This window comes from Colossoma macropomum, unplaced genomic scaffold (genome assembly GCF_904425465.1).
Source record: "Colossoma macropomum unplaced genomic scaffold, Colossoma_macropomum, whole genome shotgun sequence".
Classification (NCBI taxonomy): Eukaryota; Metazoa; Chordata; class Actinopteri; order Characiformes; family Serrasalmidae; genus Colossoma; species Colossoma macropomum.
In genome coordinates, this window is record NW_023494793.1 from 33086764 (window position 1) to 33109126 (window position 22363).

Here is a 22363-nt window from a genome sequence, read left to right on the forward strand (position 1 = left end):
TCTTTCAAAGTCATTTTAGACCATTTGTATTGGTCCCTTAAATGGGAAATTTGTAAAAATTATGTAAAAAAGTAAACAATTGTCAAAAAAAGGAGATTTTTGCATGACAGCAGCAATATTCTAAATGAAAATAAGTTCTGCTCTACAGAAAACAAACTTAACTATGACATTTTTCTTAGAGCAAAGTTTCTATTTATTTGCAGTTTAACATATTGGAAAAAATTAAAACATAAAATATGTGCTATAACTTGCACAGGTCATGATGTCCATGATTTATTTTTTCCCCAACACGTTACGTTCAGCCAATAAACAGTAGTGGTGCATTAAAATGTGCAGAAGTGCGTTCTTTGTAGAGAATGTGTTAACTTTTACTGCATATGGCTATATATAAAAATCAGTGCAGTTTGTGTATGTAGCTCCTTTAAGGTTTAAGGGGTTACCCTCATTAAATAAAGTGTATCATCTTATTTAATCAGTACTTTTCTAAGTAGAAAAACATGCACATTGTAAAACTTGCATTTTATTATGACAGTGTCATTGTAATGCAAATGTGAATTTACTAGAACAGTTACTTATGTGTGAATGTTTGTTTTTGTCACTGTGCACAGATTCATGCAAAGAAAGTGTGCATGATGGATGCAATACAGAGCCAAATATCTGCCCTTCAGGATGAGAGTGTGTGTCCTGCTGTCAGTTGGGTTCTGACTCACACACTCTCTATACTGACCAGTCTACACACACTGCTGCAGGACGCTGTGAACAGACTGCAGGCGGCAGGAATTGAGGTGTCTGAGAGAAATGGAGGTAACAGAACAGACAGAAAGTCAGAAGCAGACTACAAAATACAGTGAAAAATAATAATAGAGGTACTGAAAGTTTACCTGTTCTTATGCTGTTGTAGGAGTGTCAGGGGCCATACAGGCTTTGTGCCATCAGTGTCTGGAAATTCAAGCAGAACTCAAGAATCTGAAGGTCTGAATATGTTTTGTGAAATGTGTTCAGAATCCAAGTTACAGTAACACTTCAACCAAAAAACACATTTACATAATTTTCGCATTACTCCACACGTAGCCGGTCAGTCATGATCAAGATGTTTGGTGGCTGAAGTTTGCTTCTTTAGTTTTGCACTGAAACTGCGAGGCTAACGTATATAACAATTAATGGAATATTCTAGTTTGCTGGTAGTACTGTGCAAATTGCATGCCTAAATCACACACTTGCCTCAAACTGTGTTGAGTTGTTAAGTAATCCCAAATGGGCTTGCTAATGTGGTTTGTGATACTATGGCAGGCAGAGAAGGAGCAGCTTGAAGAGAGAGAAGCCCAGGCTGGTGAATTGCAGGACAGTCTGGAAGCCATGAAACAAGAACTGGAACTTCAGAAACTACAGGTTCTGCTAATGACGTATAGTAACTAAGCTTAATTACATTCAGTTGGTGTCAGTAAAGGTATGTAGTAATGAACGTAGTAAACACACTCAACTCCGTTCCAGTTCAGCTGCATAACTGAAGTTAACACTTAGTGATACTGTATTCAGTGCATTCAGTTCAGCAGAAAAGTGGTGGGTTGATTTAAATGTGCAGGTTGCAGAAAGACAGACAGAGATGGAGAACATTGTGAAGCTTCAACTGGAGAAGATGAAGACTGATCTGGAGTCAGCCAGAATAGCAGAAGTGAGTCAATTTCGTTTTATTATTTAAGTATGATTCAAAATGATTTATTAAATTTAATGAATACACAAATGTGACTGGATTAATATTTACACACTTAAAATAATTTGGAGAGTTTAACTTTTGGAAAATAGCCTTAGGATTTTATTTTGGCCCTGTTTTTCAGTACCATATACATTACATGTCCACTTGCTGTGTATTTTTGTTTTTGCACTACATGTTGGAACATTGCTGTGAGGATTTGATGGCATTCAGCCACAAGAGCATTAGAGAGGTCAGATACTGATGTTGGATAATTATTTCTGGATCACAAATGTCACACCAACTCATCCCAAAGCTGTTTGAAAGAAGCTCCATCACTCCAGAGAATGCAGTTCTACTGCTCCACAGCCCAAAGCTTTATACCCTTCTAGCTGACGCTTGTCATTGGACATTATGGCCTTAGGCTCTTGTGTGACTGCTCCAGAATGTCCCATTCTTTTAAAAATGTTTTTCTGTGGAGCTGTGTTATGTACATTTGAACTCCTGTGTCAGCAGCTGGTGCACTTTAAAGTAGTTGGAATCTATTTCAAAATAGATGTGATTGATTGTGATTCACTGTATGTGTGAATTTCTGCGATTTTCTGTGTTACCAGGTTGCTCTGCGTTTGGAGATGGAGACACGGCAGGCAGACTGGATCGCCAAACTGGAGGAAGCAAAGGAAAAAGAAAGGGAGCTGAGAGAGAAAGTCAGGAAAAGAGAAAAACAAGAGGAGCAATGGAGGGAGAGAAAACTGGAGGAGGAAGAAAGAGAAAGAGAGTGGTTGAGACAAATGGAGGAGGCCCTGCAGAGAGGGGCAGAGGAGGAGAGAGAGAGGATCAGAGTGGAGATCGATGAGTACAGGGAGCAGGTACAGTTTTATTTACTTCTTTAGTGTTAAAAAGTGCTTAAAAGTTTTTTTACACTTCTGCATCTGAATTAAATTGAACTGAAGGTGCGGCAGCACGCTCACACCATTGTCGCCATGGAAAAGCAAGTGAGCACAGCCCAGCAGAGAGGGCAAGAGATGCAGGAGGAGAGAGACTCATTGACACAGCAGCTCACAGGTGAATGTCTCACTTTGTTTCAGTGCTCAGGGTGAACCATAGATGAGTTTTACCTTTTAAGCTGTGAAACTGAATGCTACATCGTAACTATGAGGTGTTTGCTGAGCACTGATGCCAAAACAGGAAAAACTCAGACTAATGGCTCTTTGTCAGTGTCCTTCTCATATGTGTTACAAATATTCTGCTTATCATAAATGTCTCATAGAGGCACTCAGCAGACTGGAGGAAGACAAGCCCAGCATTGCACTTGAGCAATCAAAAGAGCAACAGCAACTGGAGCAGACAGTCACATCTCTCAGGTAAAATAAATTTTAGCAAATAAATTAACAGCACATTGGCCATTATTGTTTTTTATTGCTGTGTCATTGTTAATTGCTGTCTAGTTCAAAACATTTTATCTTTGAAACTGGTTTCAAAGCACTGGTTTCAAAGTCTTGCTGACAAGAGTCTGAAATACTGTAAATGTAATATACAAGTCAACAACTAAAATACTGAGCATAAATTTCTAATTAGTGTCCATTGTCTCCACATGACATGCCTTCATCTCATGATGCATAAATAAGATTAGAAGTAGTTAAAATATCATATTGACCTCATAAATTATGCATTCTAACACCTGAAATTATGCATGAGAATATGTAATAATGACTTACACAGCCCTACACATCTTATACTGAAGCATCCAGAAATGAAAATGGTCTCTGAACACTACATAAAATGAAGTGCAAGCATGCAGCATACATTTAGTTTTGAGAAGCACTTGCAATAGTTTTTATGCTCTATTGAACACTACCTAAACAACTGTTGCACCACGCAGTTTTCATATCATGTTTACGATAAATGACAACTTTTTAAGTAACTTGTTCATGATGGCTCTAAGTCTAAAAAGCATTTTTGCTATGTGTTTCTTTCCAGATCATTGAGATCATGCAGCATGTATACTGTAAAAACAATTGAGAATTTTTATTAACTAAAAAATTTAATTATCAGGCTGCTTAGAATGTTTTTAATTAATTGAACTTTGAATAGTATGTTAATAGAAAAAAAAAGTTTTATGCCCTGTCAACTTATTGTTTGAAGTTCAAATAGTTACTAACTTTTGGCTACTAAATTTTCTTTTATATTACTAACTTCTTTTACATTTTGAATTAGCAGAATGTGCACTGGCTCTTTGTATGTCTTGGATATGTTCAGATGTAGAGGTGGGCAATATGGCAAAAATATAGTATCATGATATTTCAGGAATGTTTTCACAATACATATCACAATATTTTATGTTTAGAGGTGTGGTAAGTTGGCACAGAAAAAAAAGCAATCTGAAGTGCCACATTTTGCAAATGCCATCAAGACCAATAAGTACAAATTCTTAAATAAAATGAATTATTATTTTTATTCAGCATTTCACCTACTGCACTGCACTAAACCAGATTAAACAGGACAAATTATGCTGTTTTTTAATGAAACGTGGTTGGTCAGAGTTCTTGAAAAAACTGACAACTGGTTATATGTTCAGAAAGGCATATTGTGACATATTGTGATGTAATTTATCATGATAATGATAAATATTGTTTTATTGTCCAGCCCTATTCAGAAGTGGAATGAGTAACCTAAACATATTCTCAATTGAAAAAAAGAAACGGAGTAAAAGGCAAATTGCTTTCCTCACAAATCTTTTTGAGCAGAAGTAAAGGTGTTTTCATTCAAGGTCAAAATTTGACTTACATGTAACTGAATAAATGTAACTAGTTACTACTCACCTCTAGATACATTTCCTATGTTTGCAATAAATGCTTTCCTTGAGCTGACAAAGGTAAAAATGATCTATCCATTTACTGATTGGAAACTCTCTTTTTTTCAGGGCATCGCTTGGAGCATCCCAGCAGGAAGTGGTCAGGCAGGGTGAGGTCATCACTTCTCTGAGTCGTGACCTGGCACATGCCCACGCTCGCCTCTCTGACCTCACAGGTGCAACTCACTCAGACAGTACTTGTTTATGCTACTAGACAAAGGCTTAAGCTCATAAAAGCTTAAAGCACAAATGGATGTTATGTTGCCCAGTAAACCATGTTACCCCTCTAGAGAGAAATTTCATTCTTTCATTAAAGCAACGATTCAGCCAAAAATATTTAGACAGTTTTCCCTTTACCCCAAATGCAGTCAGTCAGCCAAGACATGTCTTGTCAGAGGTTTGCTTTTTCAGTTTTAATTAGTTTAAATTTAGTTTTTCTTTAACACTTTCAATGAAAACAGAGTTTAAAGGGGAATTCCATTGATTTTTTAGAATTTCTGGAGATTACTTTACAGTGGTGGTGATAAGAGCCTACACATGTCTTTGGAGTTTTTATATGTTGATGATGGTAAAATAGTGGTAAATCTTAGGGGACTATTTTGCCTCACGACACCCTACATTTACCTACATTTTAGGCCAAATATCTTATCTCAAATGTATCATACAACAGTGTTTCAGGCACCAGGCAGTGTATTTATGACCACTTCATGTAATAACTTCCTGTGATGTAGCTTTAAGAGGCATTAAACTCTCTCGTCTGATTCCTATCATCACCACTGTGAACGATTCTGACTCAGGAAGAACAAAGCTTTTCACATCAAACCACTGTGAGTGACACTGTTTGCATCTTAACCATTTAATTATGCAGAAATTTTGAAGAATCTGTGAAATTCCCCTTTTAATGTGCAATGTATTTTTAGATTTTATTTCAAACAAAGGTTCCAGTATGCATGCCACTAGTGTTATCACAATGGTATTGTTATTTTCTCAAATTTTTTATGATATTTAAATCTTTCATGTATATACATTAAATGAAAATTGTATACCAATTAAATAATTTGCATAGTTCGATTAAAAAGCCATGTAACATAAATATGGCATTTAAGTGCTTTCATAGGGTATCTGTGTGATCCTTGTATCTCATTCTGTCATTAAAATGATGAAATCAATGCAGGTAAAGTATAAAAAAAAATCTATATAGGTTTGAAAAAGCTATTAAGACACATCAAAGGACTTTTTTACTGACACACTTTTCAGGTAGATCATAATCCATCAAAAACAATGAAAAATCAGAACACCAGTGATGGCACAACTACTTTTTTGGAACACGTCTTTCAGCCAAAGCAGGACTTCTGTTAAATAATCAAATGCCCATATGCCCACAGTGGTTGATGGAATTAACCAAATGTGAAGTTCTGTCCCTCTGTAAAAGTGTATCACTGGTGTTTCAGAGACCAGTGATGCTTTTTTTAAACAGATGATGGGGTTTTACAACATCCATGAGATAACAGTATGTCATACAGAATCAGAAGGGAATATGTTTGAGATTACTTCACAATTCAATGAGATTTTAAGCTTCGATTTTTTGTTAGCTACATTAGCTTCATAGCTCCAGTACAAAACTAACGAAGTAAACTTGGGACTCCAAACATGTCTTGGCTGATTGGCTAATTGTCTAAATTTGTTGAATCATCTCGTTAATCACCAATAAAACAGCCTTTGAATTGTTTTAGATAAAATGTGAAGTTGATCTTTCAGTCATCTCCAAGTTCTCTGTATGGAAAGTAAAAGCTAGTCTTTCTGTTCAGGGGAACTGAGTGAACAGCAGAAAATGGAGCTGGAGACACACAAAGCTTTAGTGGTGGATCAGAGGATGCAATTGAGCATGCTCACTCAGAAACTAACCATGACCTCGCAGCTTCTGGAACAGAAAGATGAGGAACTGAAGACACTGAGAGAGAAGCTGATGTATGCTAATTTCAAAGTCTGCACAAACATACACAGAAACATTCATTAAACTTATTCAAACTAGTCCTCCATAATATCTTAATTAGTAAAAAAAGTGTCTTTGGTAATAACAATATTTTTCTCTTTTGCTGCTAGACAAACAGAGAAGGATTTGAAGAGTAAAACAGTAGGCCAGGAGTACACCAGCCTTGTTCCTCTGCTACAAACTAAGGTGCATATTTGAGCGTAACTGAAGTGACTCTCAATGTGTAGTGATTAATTATTACAGTGGTCAATTTAGATCTGCCAATATCCAACAAAATAAACATCAATTTTTGGCAAAAATAATTCTCTTACGCCTAATATCACTTATTTTCGTGCAGATTCACAGATTGGCCATATTTTAAATACAGCTTCTTCATTAAATATGCACTCTTTGTCCGTTTTATCAGCTCCACGTACCATATAGGTGCACTTTGTAGTTCTACAATTACAGATCGTAGTCCATCTATTTCTCTGCAAACTTTGTTAACGCCCTTTTATCATGTTCTTCAATGGTCAGGACCCTCACAGGACCACCACAGAGCAAGTATTATTTGGGTGGCGGATCATTCACAGCACTGCAGTGACACTGATGTGGTCGTGGCGTGTTAGTGTGTTTTGCAATGGTGATCAGTGACAGCAGCACAGTTTAAACACTGTCCACGTCCTGTCCACTCTATTAATTATTCCTACCTTGTTGGTCCACCTTATAGGTAAAATCAGAGACAGTAACTCATCTGCAGCTGCACAGTTAGTGTTAGTCATCCTCTAGTCCTTCATCAGTGGTCACAGGACGCAGCTCACAGGACGCTGTTGGCTGGATATTTTTGGTTGGTGGACTATTCTCAGTCCAGCAGTGACACAGATTGCTGTTTAAAAACTCCAGCAGCACTGCTGTATCTGATCCACACATGTAAGTGCAGCACACACTAACACACATCTCCACGCTGGTGTCACTGCAGCGCTGAGAATGATCCACCACCTAAGTAATACCTGCTCTGTGGTGGTCCTGTGGGGGTCCTGACCATTTAAGAACAAGGTGAAAAGGATCCAAAAAAGTATGCAGAGAAACAGACAGTCAGTAATTGTAGAACCACAAAGTGCACCAATAAGGTAAGTGGAGCTGACTTAAGACCCCCAAAGAGACAATGAAGATGGACAGACTAAGGGATTCCTTTTGCAAAATCCTTGGCACTTTTTTAATATAATCTTTTTTGTGCACAGATCAGGTCTTTTGAAAAAGCTAAAAATGAAATGCAGAAACACTATATGCATGCACACCCACACACACACAGATTTTGCTGACTGTGACATGGTGTTTCTCAGATTTTTCTACAAAGTCAGGACATTTTGCCCTTAAAACATTCACTAATGTACACTTGTTCTAGAGAAATGTTTCTGCAGATATTTCAGAGTTGCAGATTTCTTCTTCCTGTGTTTTTCAGGATGCATCCCTTATGGTAAGTCCCAGCGATCTTACCCCTCAGAGTTCAAAGGGCAAAAGTCATCGCCATGAAGAAATGATACGTCAGCAGAGAGAAACCCTCGCTGAGATGAGAGCGAGGATCAGAGCTGTTGAACAGAAGTGGCCCAGCAGTGAGTTACACCAGAGCTGCCTCTCATCAGCATTGTAGACTTAGGTTTAATTTTAGTGCGGAGTTCACTAATCTGATGAGTTGTACTGTATTTTTTGTCTCTCTTGTGTTGCAGAGCTGTTAGGCCAGCAGGTGGAGCCAGTGATGCAGGGCCGAATGAAGACTCACAGGCCTCAGAGATTTAAAGCACAAAGGGGTTCCATCAGCTCTGTGGTACCAGTTCAGCTGACCTTTTCCTTTGCATTTATAATAAAGCTGCCTCTGTGGGCCAGTGTGTGTACATTTTACTGCAAGAGTCCACATATTTACATAACATCCCTGTGAGAACAAAACCTTTTAACTCCAGTTTTGCAGTTATATATATTTTTTTACATAATTTGAAAACGTCTGCTGTTCATTACATTGTGTGAAAATGAACCAATGGACCAATAGAAATGGTCTAAAAGTAACATTAACTTACATTTTTCTTCACCTGTAAACTTACCATTTTGGACAAGTTAATGTTCAGACAGCGATGATAACTTGCCTATTTCCTGTTTCATGTTTCATAGTAGATGCTGAATAATTTACAGTAGTTACTTAATAATAAGTCGTAAAGTTAATAACTGAGTAATAAACCTGCAGTTTAAAGGTGAACTCAGAATTGTTGACAGTCGTGGTGATAGGAACCAGACATCTGAATAATTTTTATGCCTCTAAAGAGCTTCTGCACTCAAAGTTCTTACACAAGATGGTTGCGATTACGCTGCCTGATGCCTGAGACTTTGTTTTATGATAGGTTTAAGATAAGGTTTTGGCCTCAAACATATTTTTTTAAATGCATTCATGATGAAGAGCTACATGCAGGACATGGTAAGGCAAGAAAACATTTTTAAATTTATTATTACACTGTTATAAAAAGGTACTGTGCAGGTACATCAAGGCACAAACAATGTAAATATACCCGCAAAGGTACAACAGTGGTTTTAAGGTCCAATTGTGTACCTTAAATATGTTTTCCCAGGTGAAAAGTATGTGTTTGTACCTTTTAATAACCTAATGTTAAAACAGAATAATAAGATACAAAGCCTGGAGACGAGACGGGGGGTGTGGTGTCAATACAGCTGAGAAAAATATCAGAAAAAATTCCATATCCATGGATTATGGTACAATTATGTTCCCTGACTAAAGGTACCTTGAAGGTACCACCCCAGTGACAAGAGGGGTACCACCCTAGTTACAGTTTACTACCTTTTTTTCTGAGAGTGTATTTTACCATTGTCACCATTACATATAAAACTCAGAAGACGTGTTTAGCTTCACTCCCCTTTTTTATATATTAAAAGTTAAATTTGTGTTGTAGAAATATTGTCCCTGGTTCCTATTACCACCACTGTGAAGAAATCTGAGTCTCTAAAATCTCACATCAAACCACTGAATTACTTTGTTAACATTTCAACCATTGAATTATGCAGAAATTTTGAAGAATTAGTGGAATTCCCCACCAAAGGAGTCAATTGTTCTGTAGTCAGGATGTGCAGTACTTCTGTTCTCTGCTGGCTGTGCTATATGCAGCGTATGCTGTGCTAAATTTCTAAAGCTTCTGGGCTTGGTTGGTTCATGCAGAGCGGCTTTGCCTTCCCTGAGGCTCTGAGTGAGGCAGCATTGGAGCGCACAGCAAGGCTGGACATGTCGGATGCTCTGGAGCTAAGCGAGAGGACTGTAAGTGCAAGACTATCCTCAGTACAGCAGTAAATACAGTACAATGAATATACAGTAAAAGACTGTGAGACAGACATTCGAATGTATAAGGGTCTGAACAGTGCAAAGAGTATAGTAGCAGACAAATTATAGTGCAAATTATATGTATACCATAACAGACTCATTACAAAGTGCAAATGATACCCCAGATAGCAGCATAATAATATACCAGCAGTGTAATGGCCAGTTCTCATGTCGCTGACTGTTAGACTTGCTTTTTCTCTGAAATGGTTTTCTTATCTGTGCTACAGGAAATGACTTGGTATTTTTGAACCAGGACTTTTATCACATCATAACTTATCACTTCACACGCTGACTTTGATGGCTGGGTTGAACTAAACAGTTTTCTACAGCAATGAATCACTTCATGAGTCTACAGTGGAAATGATTGGAGCAAGTTAACCTTGAAACTTAATGTGTTTCTGACTTCTGACCTTATGCGTTCAACTGAGTATTTCCACAGCTTTTAGAGAGTAGCAGTGCATCTGGTGTAATGTGGTTGGTCTACAGGAAATGACTGCATACCGAAACTGTTATTAACTTTTCAGTGTTGCATTACTGCAAGACGTTCAGTAATCTTTATTGCTTCTCTGATACAACTGAACATTCAGACTTCACCGGTACATCCAGTGCACTGTTCCTCTCAGCAAGTACAGTATGTCCATCCACATGATTAGCCTATCACAATCATGACATTTTAGCTGATGATTAATTGGCATTTAAAAAATTGTAATTAACAATTTAATTGTCATTTTTGTTAAACTGCTACAGTACAAGCCTACGGTGGGCAAATTGGCTGATTAGCTATTTTGCTTCCTTACTGTTGATACTTAGTAGCTCCCGAATGCTGACAGAAACAGTCCAAGCTCAAATAAACAAAGTTTACTCACCACTGCCCTCTAAAGGTGTCAGTAGATACTAGTCAGACATTAGAATTTTTGGTGTTTTTGAAAAGAAAAAGACAAAGAAAATGCAAAGAAAACTGCTCAGATTTTTCTGTATTTTTACATTATTAACACTGTATATAAAAACTCAAAAGACACATTTAGGTTCACTGGTCATTTTGGATAGTAGATAAAATGACGATATTAGTGTTGTAGACATTGTCACCCCTGGTTCCTATCACCACCATTGTAAAGAAAAACTGACTTTGTCTAGAATGGGGCATTTCACATCAAACAATTCTGAATGACTTTGTTTATATCTCTGCAACAGAATTATGCGGGGGTTTTGAAAAATCAGTTTTAACATATGACTGTGAAATCTAATAACTGTGGAGAATAGTTGCAGTTTAAATAATTGTGATCAGCTCAAATAATTGCAATCAGGTGATTATACAATAACTGTGATGGGCTTATAGAAAAGTTATTTGTCACTATTTTCTGTAATAAACTGACAAAACAATCCATAAGCCACATGGAATTAAACTGGCTGCTTCGCTGTTTTGAAACAGGATTATTAGACAGTTAAAGGCCCTGTTGCCTCATAAACTCACATATGAGGAGACTCCCTGTTGCGGTAAAATTACTCAATACAGACTCAGTCACCCAAATAAGTATCAGTCCAAAACCAGCAGGCCATTACACCTTCAAACTTAGAGGAGATTAATTATTCAATAGAGACTCAATCGTCCATAACAATATCTGAGCCAGTGATGTGATGAATATCTGATGAACTCTTCCTTTGAACTGAGTAACCTCTCTTTGAAATTATATTGTATTTCTTTGTTTAGTATGTGGACTTGGCGCGGGCGCTGTGTGAAGCTTTAGAGTTGAGTCAGGGGCAGCTTTCAGGATGCGTCCCACTGAAGCACCTCCCGCCTGCAGAGAGAGAACGGCTGGCCTCACTCAGACAGGACGACCTGGAGCTGTTCCGAAACCGCTTGGCTCTGCAGAACAGCCAGAGCCAAAACACACACCTGCTACTGCAGCAGAGCCAGAGGGAGATACACACACTCAGGTGCTCAAATAGCTTAGACAGATTTGTGTAAAAATTACACATACAGATATAGCACTGTGCAAAAGTTAGAGACCACCTATTCATTCATTTAATTTACAATTGAAATTAGGTACTGGTTGTTAATTTTTCAGTGTCACATAAAAACAGAACTTATATTCACCACAAAATTACCCAGAAGTCTCAACAACCAAATTTCAGTTTTTCAGTGTTTAGTGTATCTGTCCTTTAGCTTTATTATAGCTTCCATTCTTTTTGGGAGATTTCCTTTCATTTTTTCAAAGCGGTCTGTTTTTCCATGCTGCTTGTAAACACCTCCAAAGTTCAGTCTTAGAAGTCAGTTTCATTTTCTGCTTCTTACAATGCCAGTTACAAATTTAGATTTATTTACCAGTACATAAAACCTTGCTCCACATCTCAGATGTTTTTGGTGTTCTTTTGGTGTTTGAATATGTTTCCTGCTTTTTTGCTTTTGTGACACCGAAAAATTTATATTTTTTACTTTTGACCATTTTGACTGGAAATTATTGAAATGAAAGGGTGGTCTTACTTTTGCACAGTACTTAATAGGTTCTCATATGTGCACTACCAAACAGGAAAACCAGGAATCACTTGTCATTTAAGTCATTTTTGACATTTTATACACAACAATAATATATATACACACACAGACACACATACACGTATTGGGACAGCTCCACATTGAAATTTCATGAACAGACTTGTTGCAATGGTGAAATCCTATTACAGTACCACACTAAATATATTTATATATATATATATATATATATATATATATATATATGAGATATAGATGTGTATATTACAAACTAAACACCAAAAGGTTGTCTATTTACAATCACTTTTGTCAGCTTATCTGCCTTTAAATTTAATCACTAATTTTACATTTTATTACACACTTGATTCTTGAGCTATATAGCTTTATCAGTCATTTTAGCATATATAGTCCTAATCAATCTGGACACATCTACCGTTTCTTGCAGTTTGCTAGTGTTTATTCAAAACACTGATTTCAAACTTTTGATTGTTGGTCATTTATATGCACCATAAGCTTGTTTAGCCTCTCTGTCTCTCTCTTAGGGAGAGCCAAGCTGCGGGTCAGCAGCTGCAGGCCGAGCTGGACAGTGTGCATACTGATCTAGAAGCTATGAAGCAGGAGAGCGCTGCACTCCGCCAGGCCCTGCAGCTTACCAAGACCCAGCTGCAGAACCACCGAGACCAGAGCTCCACTAAGAACCGCAAGGTAGACTATAACTGCAGAACCACCGAGACCAGAGCTCCACTAAGAACCGCAAGGTAGACTACACAGATGCCAGACAGTGTAGTGTGAGGTTAAAGTGATGGTTCAGACAAAAATGAACTAAAGAAGAGACAAAATTCAGGCTTCAAGATGGTTGCTACTGCTGCTTTTGCTGTGTGATGTACTTTTGTTTATTTTTAAATACACTATTAGCATAATTCTTCTACTAACATATAATCTTCACAGATGGCAGATAGGATAAAGATGATCAGTGAGAGTAATTTTGTATTGATTTGCAGTGACCCTTGCCTCTAAGGGGACAAGTGACCTTAAACCATGCAAAAAAATGCCCCACACAGCATAACAGAGCCACCACAGCCCCTCGCACTGGGGGACCAGCATTCAGGCCTGTTCTGTTCTTTTGAAGCACACCATACATGCACTCTCCCACTTGTTAAAATGTGGTGAAGGATGACTCATCTGATCATATCACTTTTTTTCTGTAGACCAGTGCCTGTGGTTTTTGCACCTCTGAGTTCTCAAATGTGAATTTGTCTGTGTAATGAGAGGTTTATGTACTGCTAACCCCACTTTAATATCCCTCTCTGTGTAGTTGTAGATGGACTGTTCTTGTTAAAACAGTTTGACCACATCCTGGACTGACATTCTCAGTCACTTGGGATACAGTTGCTCTTCTGTTTTTTCTTACATATTGCACTAATGCATGATTATCATGGTCATTGAATGTGCGCTTTCGATCACAATTTCCAACCCTACTTACTGCTGAGCCTGGTAAAATGTTAACTGCCTAGTTGTATCATGCAGTACACCTGTTTGGAAGCATCTCCACTCATTATGTTTCTCCACTCATTTATTCAGTTTTTAAAATGTGGCCAGAACCCACATTAGCAAGTTCTGTCATGATTCAGGCATGCAATTAGCATTGCTTTCATTCATTGTTAGAAACATTAACCTCTTAGCCCCAGTGCAATACTAAAGAAGAAAACATTGGATACCACACGTTTTTGGCTAATCAGCTGTTTGGGGTACTGGAAAAATACTAAATTTGTTTTTTTGCCAAACCACTGCTTTAACTTTAATTTATTGGGGGTAGACGGAGAAAGAATGAAAGAACTTAGAAGTCAGAGGCAAAGAAAGAAGGAGACGAAGACAGACAGGCAGAGACAGCATAGACAAAGAGATTAAACTGAAGAAGAACCAGCAGTGGCCCAGAGGTAAAGGGCAGTTTGATTCTTTCACAAAGAGCCACAGGCAGCCTGCCGGCTCACCAGACACATACTGCATTATTCAGCCCATTAGATCAAAACCCACAGGTTCTGCTGAAGAGATGTAAGAGCTCTGTTGCAGAGGCCCCAGCAGAGATGGGCCTTGAGGAACAGGAAGTACACTCTGGCTCTGTGCCTGATGGACCTCAACAATGCTCTGTTTCTTTGGACTGAAACAGCAGTGTTACATTGAGGTTAGAAGAAACAGGAAAACAGTGGGCCTCAATATGTCATCTAGCATAAAGAGCTGCAGTAACTATGGTGCTGGCCCTTATCAGAAGACAGAATTAACCTCTTCAAACTTGATTATTAACAAAAGATCAGTTAAAAATCTTATTATTTCATTAATTATTTAACTGGAAGTCCAGATTTCCATTGTTTACTCTTGTAATTATCATACAATTTACTCTCATAATTAATAATGAAATAAATGAAATTTTCAGGGATGCATGATGAAATTGGATTCATATCAGTTTCAACAAATAATTGCTTTAAAAAATGTATCAGAATCTGGCAGATGTTTAGATTTGACTGATAATACAATATTTGATTGTAATATAGATTGATATTACCAATATTTGATGACATATTTATTATACACTGTAAGAGCTGAAGGTTTGTGATGCTAGGCTACTGTGTTAAGAAGTCTGCATTTCAATCATTTTACTGAATTTGTCAGACATATTATGCTTTCTCCATGATGCTAATCTAGGAGGATTTAGTACTATTTTCAAAATGTTATGAATTTATATATATTAGCACCAATATCAGCAAATTTGTACATGAAAAATATCAGATATCAGTATCGGCCCACAATTCCCATATCAATGCATCTCTGTTGATTTTCTTTATTTTCTGTGAAGTTACTGAATAGTAATTATAAAAACGTCTACTGGTTTAATCTGCATGCTTATAATTCAGTTACTAACCTCTTGAATTCCCAGATGTATTACATCCTAAAGCCTTATTATTCCTCAATATGTCCTTATTATTTGATACTTCTATGAAAACAATGCTGGCTATCTTATTTGTTGATAAATTATAGGCAGAAGAAATAGAAACCTGGACACGCAAGTGGTTAAGAGGCTAATCTTTAGACTTATTATCCAGTAACTTATTCACTACGTACTATGAACTTACTCCCTATTTGAGCTGGTTTAGTTTTACCAGAGGAGGGCCGGTAATGTAATCAGTGCTTGATTTGATTGACTGGTTCATACCAGATAAAGTATGTGTTATTTGTCCCATAATAATTAAATAATTTTAATTATTTATTAAAATTAAGATAAAAAAAAACAGATTAAAAAGCTAACTTACAGTTAATGCAAGATAGCCTAGCAATAGGCTAGTGAAGTGGATTCATGCAGCTTATCAAATGCTACCCAACAATACAGAAGTCTTGTACTTTCAAAATATTTCATTTTTTTTCTCCTTGTAACTCTGTCATCACCAGAAATGTTATGTATTTCAGTGGTGTTGACATGAACTTGACCTGAGGCCACAAAAAAAGAAAAAAATGGAGGAGCCATTTTCTGTTACTCAGTTTTGTTAAATAACTGTGTTGACTGAAGCAGGACCACTATTACAGAGGAAGCAGACTGCACATATTGTAGATTCATACTGGATTAAAATGACATGTTTCAGATGATCGGTAATCACTCAAATGACAGCACCTCCCCTATTAAAACCAATTCGTCTTAAATAGGGCTCTTGATGAAAGTTATGTAGTTATGAGAGTAAGGAGCTGATTATGGACCCACACACAGGTCCTTTAAGGCAGGGGTGCACAACTCTGGCTCTGGAGGGCCAGTGTCCAACACAGTTTGGTGAATTACCAGCTCAAACACACCTGACTACACTCATGTGTTTAGAGAATGTGCTCAAGTAGGGCTACAATCAAACTGCGCTATGCGCTAGCTCTCCAAGACGGGAGTTGTTTTAGGCCTTTAAGGAGTTTTACATTGATTGACCTCAGTGTTTTATGATGTCATTTCCCTCCAGACTGCAGTTTAAGAACCACCATATGAATGTGTTCAGCTAATCTCCAAGTACAGACTGGATCATACTGGCTCAGTAAGAGTTAGTTACTGTCAATGTTTGATTAGGTTCCTCCAATGGCATCTGAGGAGACTAGGAGGGAGGTAGGGAGAGAGAGAGAGAGAGAGAGAGAGAGAGAGAGGTTACACAGAGGCTTTATTATGTTTGATTTCCCTCTAGTTTCTTTTCAGTTCAGTGCTCACTGTTTGCACACTAGAATAGTATTAAAGTTGACCTCATTTAACATCCAGGAAATTACATCAGCCATATAGGAAATGTCCTTAGCGTATTTTTTTCACTGATGGTGCTTTGAAAGGTCACTCCAAGCTTTTATTATTTTAAAATTGATTCAGAACATCATGTATAAAGCTTATCTTATGGCCTAAAATATTGTTTAACAGTAAGAACTGTAGAGAAAACAAGATGCTGTGATGCAGGTTTTTAAACTATAGTTTTCTATTTGCTGCACTGTGTAAGATTTTTCTGTTAAAATTGAAAGCAAAAACTGACATAGTGTAGTTTTAATATAATGCACCTAATATGTAGTCTGAGATTTTAAGCCTAACACACAGACCCATGAGGAAAGAGTTAAATGATATACATACAAGCCTCATTTTCTCTAACAGGAATTCTCATTGCTTTTATGTTTGTGTCATGTATAGTATTTTATAGTGGGTTATGTATGCTAAGTTACCTAAATGCGTTTCAGTGTGATTTATTATAATTAAAACATTATTGAATTTGCTGCCACAACAACAGCTAATAATTATTTGATATAGTAGCCATTTATTTATTTAAAATAATACTACACTGTAAAAAAGATGTCTTTTTACATGACAGTGCTGTTTTTTTACACAAGCAAATACAGGTGAAAATATAAAAAATGGTCAGAAAATGACAATTAAAAAAGCTGCCATTAGCTGTTTATTAATAGCAATAGAATTTTATTTTTCTATGATACTTATGTATGTTGCTTATATACATATACATAAATATACTTTTGCAATTTTAGCTATTTGCAAATTTGCTATAGTTTGCTATAGTCATAGTGAATGTCCACTCTGGCCAGTCCGGTTTAGTCAATCATTTCACAGATGTTTGGACTTCATAGAGATGTGTACAGGAGAATGCTCATGTAGATTTTCTATAACACAAAGCCCTACATAGAGCAATGACAGAAAGAAGTGTGTCATTTTGGCTGGGCTATAAAGCCAAGAGTATTCATTCTTTGGTTTGTCTTTGTTGCTTTTCCTCTTTCTGTCTCTCTCTTCTCTTTTCTTGCGTTTAGTAATAAATGCTCTCCTTTCAGGGAATAGACGGGAAGAGTGGAAGAATTGGCCATCACAACTGTATACCGAATGACAACTATGACAAGGTGAGTTCATTTCAGTAGATCTGGATCCAGCTGTGTGCCCCCTGCATCATTCCCGTAACCACCAGTGAGCAAATACACAGCTGACCAGCTGACCTTAGTTCAGCTGTGACCTGAATATGATCTCATCTCTCTTTGGCCCAGTCACGCTTTTAGGCAGCTGTTCCTTGAGAGTCTCTGTCTCTCTCACACACACACATTTCTTCTTCTCTGTACTGACAGACATTTTCAAGTTCCACCCAGCAACTGTTCCTGACCCCTTAGCAAACACAGCTTTGTGTCATTTCACCACTCAGTTGTTATCTGAGCACAATTTTAGCTGATTCTTTTTCTGTCCTCAATTTGGGCTTTATTGCCTTTGCTCTGTATTGTGAACACAATTTAGCGAATTGCAATTTATTTCATCACTGACCAAGATTCTTTTTCATTTCTTGCCCCCTATGTTTTGTCTGCCACATCTTCTAGTAGACATAAAAACACAGATCTATATGTATCTAAATTTATCGTTGCTGTTAGGACAAAGAATTAGAATCATGCTTTACAGAAGCATGAAAATCGTTCTTGAAACTGGTGAAGTTAATGCAACGAGATGTAAAGGATGTGTGGCATTTTCAAATTCTGTAAAAATATTAAAACAATGTAAAAAATGGAAGTTTTGTCCCAACAGTAACAATATACAGTCTGTCCACGACAAAACAAAACACATTGAGGCACTGAGTTTATTCTAAATAAGCCATCATCAAAGACGTATGTTGTCACCTCAGTAACAAAGGCAAAGATTGATAATCTCACTGCCTTAATAAATAATTCACATACAGTATTGTGCACTCCTGCTGAGCTGTGCCTGTTAGTGGGAATACAGTCTGTGTTCCATGTGTCTGTCCTCATGATGATAGGAACATATGAGGGTACACGTGCGGCTAACCCTCAGTTTTTTTTTCATCAAAAATAAAAGATTGTCTTCTCATTACTGAGAATATGGATAGGGTTAGGCATAACAGTTAGGGCCATCACGATCACGAAATGTTAGTTGATGATTAATTGTCACATAAATATATTTTTTTTTATATTATATTAATAATTATTATTGCCATATATGCCACTATGCAATCATGTGTGTAGTCAATTAAAGCTACATATTTCATGAGAGTGAAAATGTAAGCAAAAAAAATGCAAGCATACGTGCTAATATACCATGTGCTTTGCAAACATGTTAGATCACAATGTCTCAAAGAAAGCATGTGTTGCTTTCTTTTATTATTTACATTTATTTGCCTCAACCCATCACATCCATTCAAATTTTGCTTGTTGCAGCATAATATGATTTTGAAATCCTATTGCTTCCAGTCAGCGTACATACTTGCGATCATCTCAAATAATTGCAATTCGGAGATTATGCAATAATTGTGACAGGCCCAGCTACAGTGTTACAGAAAGTCAGTGAAAGTCCTCACAAAGATAGTAATACCTGTGGAGAAACTGATTTATTCTGTAGGCTATTTGCCTTTGCCTGTGCTGTCAGCAGTTATTATTGCGTGCCACCTTCTGCTGCGCATTTAATAGATTTTACGACCGCCGTGCACCCGTTAATTTGCTTTTCCTTAATGTGGTTTTTATGGTTCCATTCTCTCAAGCTTGTAAACCCACTGCCCCTTTCTTTCTCTTCCCTTAGTGTTTCTTTTACCTGTTTGTGCTCAGCGCTGTAGCCTGATATTAAAAGTTTTGTATGTGTGTGGGTGGATGTGCGTCTGTTTATGCACGTGTGCGTTTGTGCATGGACGTGGATGCAGGTATCAGTGCTAAAAAGAAGGCAGCAGCAGGACAGAAGAAGGAGAAGAGAGGCCGAGGTGGACGTACTGAAGAGTGAGCCGGGGCACAAAGAGCAGGCAGTGTGTAAAATGGCTGCTCAGTTGACCAGCGTGCCACAACAACAACAAAGCATTGAGCTCACTGAGGCCCACTGACATAGACAGAAAAATGCCTTGGAGTGAGTGTCTTGCAAACTGCTGTGGTGCCTTACTGTTATAGTAATTGTAGCTACACCCACCTGGAGGCCAGTTGGTTTATCTTAAAGTGACAGCTAACATGGCTAATGAACAGAAAAAGTCGTTGGTCACCCAAATGTTTTTCATGAATATATAAAAAAAACACTTCTCTGAACATGCTCAGACCACATCCCGATCTTCATTAAGATTGAGTGGTTTAGAGCACAGTATGACTTACTGTGAGCTATAAAAATGAACAAAACTTCACTGTGTAGTTGAACTCTAAGGGCAGCTACTTTAGACAGCAGGTGCTGTGTCAAATTACAGCTCCCCTTCACGTGCACACACATTACACAAACATTTGGATACTAGATTACATTCATGATTTTTGCTGTTTTCTGTTTTTAAATAAACATATTTAGTTACATGGTACAGATGAAGGGTGAAGGGTGAAGTTGTTTTCATTTTTATAGTTCACAGTGAGTCACATTGTGGCCTAAATCACATCGACAGGTCTGCGCGACCTTGAATATCTAAATGTGATTTGAGCGGATTGAGAGAAGTTTTGGTTTATGTATTTAATGTATTTATTTAATCTGGGTGAGTGTTGACTTCCAGTGTTTCTTAGTAACATTAGAATTGTGGCTCCAGTTTAAAAGAAGTAAAATGTGGACATCAAACATGTCTTGGTTTGTCGACTACATCTGGGGAAAGTGGAAAACCGTGTAAATTTGATTTTTCACTGAATGATTCTTTGAAAGTGACATCATTATGTCATTTACATTATCACTTTACACAGTTTCTCCTTTACCCCAAATGTAGTCAGTCAGCCAAGACTTGTCTGCTGGCTGAAGGTTTCTTCTTTAGTGGTATAGCTATGACATTAATGTAGCTAACAAGTAGTGCTTATAACATCCCTTATATTATGCCTAGATAATCATAAACTTTCTTTAAATGATGTTATGAGCACATATCATATAGACTTGTCTATGTGGTTTCAGTCACTGTATAACAACTTGTTATCTGTAAAAAAAGGTTAGGTTTTGCATGTTGCACAGCTAAAAACAGTAGTAGTAGCCATCTTAAAGCCCAAATTATGTCCATATTTTTGTGTAAATGTGATTTTTCCCTAAACTTTCTTTAATCATCTCTATAATCAGATCTAATTGTACTTTCCACTGCAGATCTACACACTACAAATATATTGTTTACTTCTTTGTGGAATGACAAGAACTGTAAAGTGTTTCTGTGCTTGTCTGTACTCAGTTAGCACTTATTACAGCACATATATGTATATGTTTAAATGGCTCTGTTTAAATAAAGCTCCACACTTTCACTCAGACTGGAGGGGCTATTGGTAAAAGGGCTTGCAGCCAATGTTCAGAGTTAAAATCGCCTAACACCCACTAGCTGTGATAAAGCTCATACTGTTATCTCCGTGAGAGCTGCTCCGTCACACACACACAACCAGACACAGCAAAGTGTCTATGGGTCCCTTAATTACATTTTACAAATTAAAGGCCTTAGTAAGTGCTACACTGTAGTTAATTTTAACTTTTAGAATACAAATGAGTTGTTTTTTTGGTTTTAAAAAACTTTTACATCACTTCACACACACATTGAATAAAACAAAGTCACTTGCAAGACACAGAAATGTAAGTTAAACTCCATGACTGTTGTGAACTGTGGCTTTTAGAGCTAGGTTTTCAGTTTGGACCATAGATGTGAAAACTTTGTCAAAAACAGAGGAAATAACACTTCTATGTTAATGCTAAATTCTGCTAGTGACCTTATGAGATTCTAGTAGTATGTCAACACAAAGCTAACAACGATACACGTGTTTGTATATAATTTGGCATACATATATAACATATTTACCTTTACCTTCACAGTGATGTTAGAGTAAAAAACACTGCCACTCTTTTCCATTTCTAATAAGTGATTAAAGTTAATTGATGAGGCTGCCACTCATATTCAGTCACAAAAAGACTTCCAGAGAGCCTAGACTGACATTTTTCTCCTGAAATTAGTTCCGCCAATTGTAAATCAAAATGTGAAATCGAAAGGTTGATTCCACTGTCAGTTCCTGATTATGTCAAAGGTTAATCTGACAAGCTAGGCCTTCAGTCCAGCTCCTGAAGTCCTAAACCATGAGAAAGCTTGCTTGGCTATATCCACCAAAATACCAGAGAAAGATACAAGTTTTGTTTGCAACGACAACTTTAAAAATACTTATAATCACAACAATACTTGCAGAGTTTAAACACAACAAGAATAATGACAACTTGAGAATGCCTTCACACCCTGACACACATACACTCACACAGCTGTGATGAATATCCTGAATTTCTGGTGCATCATCACAAATGACCATGCCATCAAAATGACTCACTGCTGTGGAATCTGACAGTGGCCTTGCCAAGCATGACACCAGCCAGCGTGGATTTCAGCAGGATTTCAGTGTTCCTCATGGTTCAGTACACTCTTAAAATAGTTTTTTTTTGGAGGAATTCCATAGAAGAACCACTTAAGGTTCACCAAAGAACCTTGCATGTGAATGGTTAACATTTTGGAAATGAGACTTGCAAGTGTGAAGAA

The 22363-nt window shown here is 37.3% G+C and overlaps 1 protein-coding gene across 3 annotated transcripts in view; it reads left to right on the top strand.

Annotated features, from left to right (window-relative positions):
- The window catches only part of fhad1 (forkhead-associated (FHA) phosphopeptide binding domain 1), a 30215-nt gene extending 9108 nt beyond the window's left edge, over positions 1 to 21107 (top strand). For 2 of the 3 annotated variants that reach the window (XM_036579258.1, XM_036579259.1), the window contains 17 exons: positions 609 to 804; positions 902 to 972; positions 1291 to 1389; positions 1583 to 1672; positions 2305 to 2559; positions 2644 to 2755; positions 2961 to 3054; positions 4614 to 4720; positions 6353 to 6512; positions 6648 to 6723; positions 7979 to 8129; positions 8244 to 8341; positions 9734 to 9829; positions 11601 to 11827; positions 12926 to 13088; positions 17718 to 17783; positions 19571 to 21107. In XM_036579258.1, the coding sequence (XP_036435151.1) occupies positions 609 to 804; positions 902 to 972; positions 1291 to 1389; positions 1583 to 1672; positions 2305 to 2559; positions 2644 to 2755; positions 2961 to 3054; positions 4614 to 4720; positions 6353 to 6512; positions 6648 to 6723; positions 7979 to 8129; positions 8244 to 8341; positions 9734 to 9829; positions 11601 to 11827; positions 12926 to 13088; positions 17718 to 17783; positions 19571 to 19744 (2235 nt within the window). In that variant the 3' untranslated portion in view covers positions 19745 to 21107. Of the gene's footprint in view, positions 1 to 608; positions 805 to 901; positions 973 to 1290; positions 1390 to 1582; positions 1673 to 2304; positions 2560 to 2643; positions 2756 to 2960; positions 3055 to 4613; positions 4721 to 6352; positions 6513 to 6647; positions 6724 to 7978; positions 8130 to 8243; positions 8342 to 9733; positions 9830 to 11600; positions 11828 to 12925; positions 13142 to 17717; positions 17784 to 19570 lie in introns of all 3 variants that reach the window. The other variant, XR_005007676.1, reaches the window with a different exon arrangement.
- The last annotated feature ends 1256 nt before the right edge of the window (positions 21108 to 22363 follow it).